The following is a 7,821-nucleotide window of genomic DNA, read 5'->3' as shown; positions in this document are numbered from 1 at the left end:
TTCCCAGAGCACCTGTTAGCCTGAATGCCATAACACAGAATTCATAGTGCCCAGAGTGAGTCTAAAAGGCCGTTTTGTGCTCGTCACCCTGTTGTAACAAAATTTGATGAAAGCCCGCACGGAGGTCTGTAACAGAACCGACTAATTATACGAGATTAAGTAAGGAAATCTTCCGCCGAAGTAGATAATTTAGCAAACTTAAGCCCGTATAACCCTGTAGTCCGTGAAACCATGAAGGATTTCAAACCAAACGACATACAAACCAAGATCGTACAAGTTTAGCAAGTACCGTCGCATGTTACATAAAGTTTGCAACCACAAATGGGGTACATCAGAGTTTAGAATATAAAGTTATTACAAACTAGGTTCAATCTAAAATAGCGGAAGAAAATAGTTTTCAAGTCACACACCCACACTTTTAGTTCCAATACAATGCCAGTAGGTAGTCATTTCCAACAAAAGCATCAAAGGAGAGATACGGAGTGACCATTGCCCTTGGTCCTAGTTGTCACCCATCGCCGGGTACATGCAGTTAATGCAATAGACGTAGTACATTTGACCATCTGCAACAACAATGGGAACAACGCCCTAAGTACGAGAAGGTACTCAGCCAGACTTACCCGTCTTAAACCAAAATAAAACGACACCAAGGATTATGCAAGGCTTTCTTTAGTGGGCTAGCTGACTTGTTTGCGAAAAGCATAAGCTATCATGAAGAAACCATTTTAAGTACTTTGCATCATCTTTATTATAACCTATCCATCTAGGTAAGCACCTGTACTATAGCAATCACTTGATTAATCAATAACATCCAGTTACCAATTTAGATTTAGCATATCCCATACCATCCAGATAACCATCATTGTTCCATAATAATTACTACGATGCCGTAGCTCGAGTCAAGTGCTCACTATCCAGGAGCGATGACGATTTGAATCGATTCCTAACCAGCTGACGATTTATTCCTCACACAAACCACGCTTCCCCGTCAGGGTCGCTTAGATTACCAATGACACTTTCCAAGTAGCCACGGGATAACTGCTAGGACCGCACTACCCAGGGACTGCCCGACTGCCAGGACGCACCTTGGGCTCACTCTTCGCGTCCCCGTCATACCCCCTTCAGCACCAGTCTGCCAATCCGGGTTTATCTCGGCTCGTATAGTGTCACTAGCTTCGCGATCGAAAGGTACTTTATTCGGCCAGATAAATGTGAGGCATGCGTTCAACATGACAAGAAGGACGAGCAACGATCGGTCCTTAATCGACACAGACGGAAACTAACAACACCCCAGAACCCTGTCTGATTGCCTCTAACTTTTTCCGTCCGGTCTCCAATTATCCATCACACATGGTTAATTCTAGGATATCATTCTTTCCATAGCTAAATTCTTCTAGTAACCACCTATAATGTAGGTGATCGGATTATCACCGATCGCTACCGGTCTAAGCAAGGCTAAGCAGTTATTCGATCCTGACCTAACAGGGTAACAAGGTAGTAAGGTAGGCAAGGATAGTAATAAATGCATCAACGGTTTCAATCAACTCCTACCACATAATGCAACAATATATAAACTCATATATATATAGAAAGAATTGCTTTTATAAAGTAGGAGACTTAGAATGCTTCGGGGCTTGCCTCGTTCAAACGAACTAGGTTGATGATCCACACACTCGGGCAAGTCCTCTCCTGACTCCTCTTCCTCTGGCACCTCCTGTGCCTGGACTTCTTGTGGATCTATCCCGGTCTGCTCTTCCTGAACTACTGCTAGCAACTCCTCCTACGATCCTATATGATGCAGATGTATGAGTGCTAATGCATAGGTGCATCGAAGAGATGACATATAATGATAATGATACATGAAATGTAGATGAATATGTTCAAATGTATTGGGTATAGTAGAAGTAAAGCACTTCTACAAGGTAGCCAACATCATCTAAGAACATGTACTACTATACTACTACTACAACCATGGTACTAACATGCCAAGTCACCACAGCAATCTAAGATGCTTCAAAGATACACCAAAGCAAGCATTATTAACTAATCATGCGTTAAAGAAGATTTGTTTATTTCATTTTAAACTAGGGCTACAACAGCAACATATATTTCTGGTGCTCATAAAAATCTGAGAAAATTACAGTAGCATAATACTACTCTAAGTAGACTACCATAAAATTTTCATTGCATTTAGATAAGTATAACAGCCTACACAAAAATGACAAGCTATGGTGGATAATTGAGCATGAAAATACTTTGTACTACGAAAAGTGTCAAACAACAGATTTGGTATTTTTCCCATGATCTTCATAGCATACAATCACTGTACAAAAAGTTTCACCTACATGTATTATTCATATTTTTAGCCCTAGCAATTTTACAAGAAATCAGCAATTAATACACATAACCTACCTAGCCATATTTTTCCACATAACCTGCATGACATATATTTTTCACAGAAAGTACATCTCAAGAATAGACTAACCAATTTAGAATCATATTTTTCTGATACATATAGAATTTACTACACATTTCACAAGATATCAGCAATATCAAGAATTAAATAAAGCTCTACATTAAAGTATCTAAAAAATGACATGCAATATTTTTATCAGGTAGATCTGGTGACAAGGAACACAACAAAATTTGTTTCAACAAATTTGGAGCCATTTTGAGCAAGTTATAAATTCCCAAAGCATTTAAATAGAAATCTGAAAATCATTTCTTAAATTCTTTCTGAAAATCCATGTTCAAAACTGCTAGATCCACTCGGATTTCTACCCAGGCGTGCACCCCTACGGCTGATAGTGGCCCTCGCGGGTCAGCCGGCCCCACCTGCCAGCCCCTGAGGCAGAGGAGGCTGCGCTGACCGGTGTGAGCTCGCCGTCGGCGAGGTGGCCAGCGACGAGGTCACCACCAACGTGACCACCTTGCCAAGGCGGACACGTTAGTGCAAGCGGCAGGGCCAGAGGAGCTCGAGAGCGAGCTGGCCAGCGGCCATGGCGGCGCGGTGGTGCGGCTCACCGTCGGCCGGCCATCTCCGGCCGAGAGGTGGCGCGAGAAGTGGCGTGGGAGCTTCACCGAGCTCGGGCGGTGCTCGTGCGCGTGAAGGGAGAGCGAGAAGGAGGACGGAGGGGCGAGGTCCACGGAGCGGAGTACTCCGGCGAGCTCGACCATGACTCCGGCGAGGGATTCCCGGGGAAGGGGAGCTTCCCATGGCTTACCGAGGCGAGCACGTGGTGCGCGAGGTGGAGGCGATGCTCAGGGCAAGATGGAGATAGCTCAGGCGAACTGGACAGCCGGAACGGCCAACTCAGGCGAGCTGCTGGTGCGGGCGGTGGCGGAGGCGAGCGCTGCGGCTGCTGCTTGCGCTGGCAGATGAGAGAGCGAAGTGGAGGAGTGGGGAGGAGCGTGGCGCGATCGAGCAGGTGAAGGCGAGCGCGTGGAGTAGCGGGGCCCATCGGGGTGCCACCCGTACGCCGTCGCCGGCGTTCGGCGGCCACGCGGCGGCTGCGGCCTGACGCCGGTCGGGCGCGGCGCGCTGGCGAGCGGGTGAGGCGCAGGGCAGGCCGGGCCGGTCTGTGTGGCTGGGCCAGGAAGCGAGGTGCGAGGCCCACTTATTAGGTGAAATGATCTTTTTCAAATTATTTTCAATTCCTTTTTCATTCAAACGAATTTTTGAACTATTTCAAAGCAGTTTCAAAAGTTGGTGTAAAAATGAAAGTTGTTCCATTTTTCAAGATCTACAACTTTACTTTTATGACCAAAGTCAAATTCCAAATAGATTTTGAATTACAAAATAAAAATCAATATTAATTCAAAACCCTAATTTTGAAGAATTATTTTTAAAGGCAAAATTTGGTAAAAATTTAAATATGAACTTTGCTCCAAATTGTATCCTAAATATTTATAAGCTATCTTAGTGATCAAAACAAGAAATCATGGCATCCAAACATGAGCATGGCATTTCACCTTGTTTTAAACATAAATGAATTTCAATCAATTCAAGCACCACATGAAATAATACTTCATTTCTTTCGAAATGAAATGCACGAATGATGCTTATGCATGAGGTGATGATGATTATGCTCATGGGATGAAATGGTAATGCATGCTTAACACCGAGGTGTTACAAGGTCCAGCTTAGTAAACCAGCTTGCCTGATGGAACTCGTCCAGTAATTGGTCAATAACCGGCACAGGGTACTTAGACTTAGCCGTCATGGAGTTCAATTTACGAAAATCCACACAGAATCGGAAGGATTGGTCGTTTTTCTTCACCAAAAGTACTGGAGAGGAGAACAAACTTGTGCTTGGTTGAATGAGGCCTTGAGTCAACATGTCCTGAACCTGACGCTCGATCTCGTCCTTCAGAGCGGAAGGGTAACGATACGGTCTGATGTAAAATGGTTGGGCACCAGGCAGAAGTGGAATAGCGTGATTACAAGCTCTGGATGGAGGTAGGGAATCCGGCTGCTGGAACACATCACTGAACTGTTCCAAGAGTGCTTGCACTTCTGCGGGTAACGGTGCAGGCTCAGGCGGTGAAAGGGACTGATCCAGCGCATAAACTTGCAGAAACAGAGCCTCATGGGCATCGGCCAATTCACCTTGCAGGACAACAGAATGACCCACGTATGGTATGGACAACCACTTGTCCTTCCAGTGTACTTGCATAGGGCTGAAAGACTCCAACCAGTCCATGCCGATGATCATATCAAATGCAGTGAGAGGTAAGACTCTGAGGTCAGAAGTGAATGTATACTGACCAGTGGACCACGGCACATTCAGCAGAGTTGCAGAAATAGGTAACATCCCGCCACCAGCAATTCGTACTCGGCAAGGATTGGACTACACAGATATATGCTGGAGCTTGGCAGCCATCGAGTCACTGATAACAAGAACTCCCAGAATCCAATAACATCTTCAGAGAGAGACCCTGAATGGAACCAGAGAACCGTACTGTACGAGGGCCTTAGACCCTGTCACTACGCTTTGAGAGATGGCCAGGAAAACTTGGGGTTCTTCGGTTGCTGGCTCAGAGGGTGTAGCAACTTGATCGTCGTCAGGCAGTAAGTCCCATAGCTCTTGTACAATGTGAAGCTGAACTTGGGGACTGCACTTGTGGTCTTTGCTCCACTTCTCGCCGCATTTATAGCAGAGGCCCATTGCGCGGCAATATGCCTTGACAGCCGATAGCTTGGCGTCGAAGGATGGAGCAGCCGGCGTCTCAGTTGCCGTAATCGCCACGGCCAGCTTGTCATTGCGTTGAGGCGGAGGAGGCAAAGGCCATGCCGTCTTGGGCGTAAACTTGCTTGGCGACGACCAATCACCTTTGGATGGCGTGCGAGATGACGGAGTATTGCCCACCTCTTCTTGCACCAAAGCCATAGAAATGGCAGCATCCAAACTTTGGGGACGAGCAACAAGGATGATAGTCTTGAGTTCAGGCCGAAGGCCATCAATGAACCGCATGGTGTAAAAGAGGGGGTCGGTTGTGGAGGAGTAGGCTTTGAGTTGATTAACAAGTTTAGTGAAGCGTTCCACATAATCTGTGACGGTGGTTGCCTGTTTAATCTGGAATAGTTGGCGGATGAAAACTGCATGTTGATCACGGCCAAAGCGGGAATGCAAAGCCTGACAGAAGGCTTGCCAGGTAGCTATGGCTGGGGTGTTGTCAATGGACTCGTACCAGTAGGCAGCGTCGCCTTCCAAATACATGGAGGAAACACTGACCCAAACAGCAGGATAGACATTGTTCATAGTGAAGTATTTCTCACAATTAGAACGCCAAAGGCGGGGGTTCTCTCCGTTGAACTTGTTGAAGGGAAGCTTAGGCAGGCGGCCATTGTGCTGGTGAGCTGAGTTAGGCATAGTGGTTGTGGGGGATTGATATGGTGGTGGGTGAAAGGGAGGGCGTGGAGGAATGGTGACTGGTGGTGGTGGTGGAGGACGATACGAAAGTGGAGGTGGGGGACATGGCATCGATGTGGAAACAGATGGAAAATGCATTGACGAAACTGGGGGAAGGTCCGGATGCTTACCCGTGACCGGGACATTGGTCAAGTCATGACAGACCCAAACCCAACATCCCGGTGAGACGATGCATCGCCGTGCCCACTGGGTGTGACACCGGACGGTCCAGCGGAGGTGCGGACGGCGGCCGATGTGGGTGAGGTGCTGACGCTAAGCCATTGAGGCGGGGCGTCGAACACCTTGCGGTCATAACCTTGTGACAGCTTCTTCACCTCGATCCGGAGGTCGTCGACGAGGGCTTCCACCTCCGGGCGCCATGTTCCGAGATCCGTGGTGGCGACCTCCAGGGCGGTGACGCGGTCGTCGCGCTCGGGGTCGGCCTGGGCGCCACGGGTGGCCTCCAGATCAGAGATCCGCTTGCTGATGTCGGTGGAGATAGTGGAGCAGGTGGATTCGAGGGCTTCGAAATGCTTGTCGACGGCGGCGGAGCGCTCTACGCGGGATTTGCCGAGGTCGGAGAACCGGCGCGTCCACTGCTCCTCTTGCTCATCGAACCGGCGATTGAAGCCGGTCTTCAACTTCTGGGTTTCATCGAGGATGATCTTCAGTTGGGGATCCGTAGCGCCTAGGGATCGGCGGAGACGGGTGAAGTGATCGTGGTGGATTTCGTGGGGTTCCAGCTCGATTGGGAGTTCACGCCGCCGATCACAACGACCTCGGCACGGACCTACGGGGTCCCGCGAACCACATCGAAGTGAGGACGAGGATCAACCAGCCGTCGGGGATTACATTGCCGGATCAAGGCGGAGCGAACAGGGAAGGCGAGAAGGATCGAAGGAGGCGAAATCCGAGCAGGAATTGCTTGCTCAGGAAGAAGAACAGGAATATAGGTACGTAATGTAATTTTTACTAATACAGATAAGTGCTTGGCAAGTACTCCCTCCGTCCAACAATAAAAGCACGTTTAGGATTCAAACGAAAAATACTGTAGATGTGAAATTACATTTCTGCCCCTAGAAAGTGTAGCTGTCATTTCTCGCCGTACGAAGATTGACAGTGCAGTTGGTGCGGCTGCCGCCTGGAGCCAGCAAACGAGTGGTGGAGAGCATTCCACGTAATTGAGCATACAAGTTTTTTTTATTTTCTCCATCGATGGTTCCAGAGTGGCATTTACGCTAGCATAGATTGTACGTACGGAGACCAGCACTGTTCCTCATCGAATCCCTTTATTTTGGGATTTTTTTTAAACTATAAACGTGCAATTAAATTTGAACAGAGGGAGTAAATGAAATAACCAGCTACATTGGTCTGCTTCTCTCTTTCTCCGACTTGGTATTTATACCACTAGCCTTGCCACTCTGGGCCAGATATCTTGACACTGGGCCGGCGTTCGCGGCCGGGCCGGGCCTGCTTGCTTGTGGACGCTTCATCGGAGGTAGGTTTCAGAGCAGAAGGAGTAGGGGTGCTGACAAAAATTCAGAGCTTGGTTCCATAATTTCATTGCAATGTGAGCATGTGCTACCTAGCATATTGTCATTTGGGATTTTAGGGATTCCATTGATGCTTGCCAGAGCAGCAGTGTAAAGAGGCAAACCAATCCCTTTGGTGTACAAATTGAGCTGCTTATTTTGGACCATTTGCGTCTTCCTGATGCAGTTTTGGGACACCCCTTGTAGGTGGACTGGCTACGTCGTCGACGGCGGCTGATCCTTCTTGCTGGTGCTATGGCAGCAGCTGCAGTGTCCTACATTGTGGTGACGAGGAGGCGCAGGAAGTACAGCGCCCAGCAGTTTGCTCTACTCCATGACGCCATTGTTGGTCTCGCATCTGCTGTTCGCGCTGCCAC

The 7,821-nt window shown here is 48.1% G+C and overlaps 1 protein-coding gene across 1 annotated transcript; it reads right to left on the bottom strand.

The window, feature by feature from the left end:
- Window positions 1-363: 363 nt before the first annotated feature.
- On the bottom strand, window positions 364-6,904 carry LOC136486778 (uncharacterized). The gene is made up of 3 exons (XM_066483772.1): window positions 4,161-6,904; window positions 1,639-1,788; window positions 364-563 (listed from the first exon to the last, which is right to left on the bottom strand). The coding sequence occupies exon 1, from the start codon at window positions 6,009-6,011 to the stop codon at window positions 4,926-4,928; it is 1,086 nt and encodes a 361-aa protein (XP_066339869.1). The 5' UTR covers window positions 6,012-6,904; the 3' UTR covers window positions 364-563; window positions 1,639-1,788; window positions 4,161-4,925.
- Window positions 6,905-7,821: the final 917 nt, after the last annotated feature.

The sequence above is a fragment of the Miscanthus floridulus genome, chromosome 10 (assembly GCF_019320115.1).
Source record: "Miscanthus floridulus cultivar M001 chromosome 10, ASM1932011v1, whole genome shotgun sequence".
NCBI classification, from domain to species: domain Eukaryota; kingdom Viridiplantae; phylum Streptophyta; class Magnoliopsida; order Poales; family Poaceae; genus Miscanthus; species Miscanthus floridulus.
The sequence above is the reverse complement of the archived record's forward strand: the minus strand, read 5'-3'. Positions and strand labels throughout refer to the sequence as shown.

Bases quoted from the DNA above. Each gene is read 5' to 3' on its own strand.
- LOC136486778 (XM_066483772.1), bottom strand. From the start codon at position 6,011: ATGCATTTTCCATCTGTTTCCACATCGATGCCATGTCCCCCACCTCCA.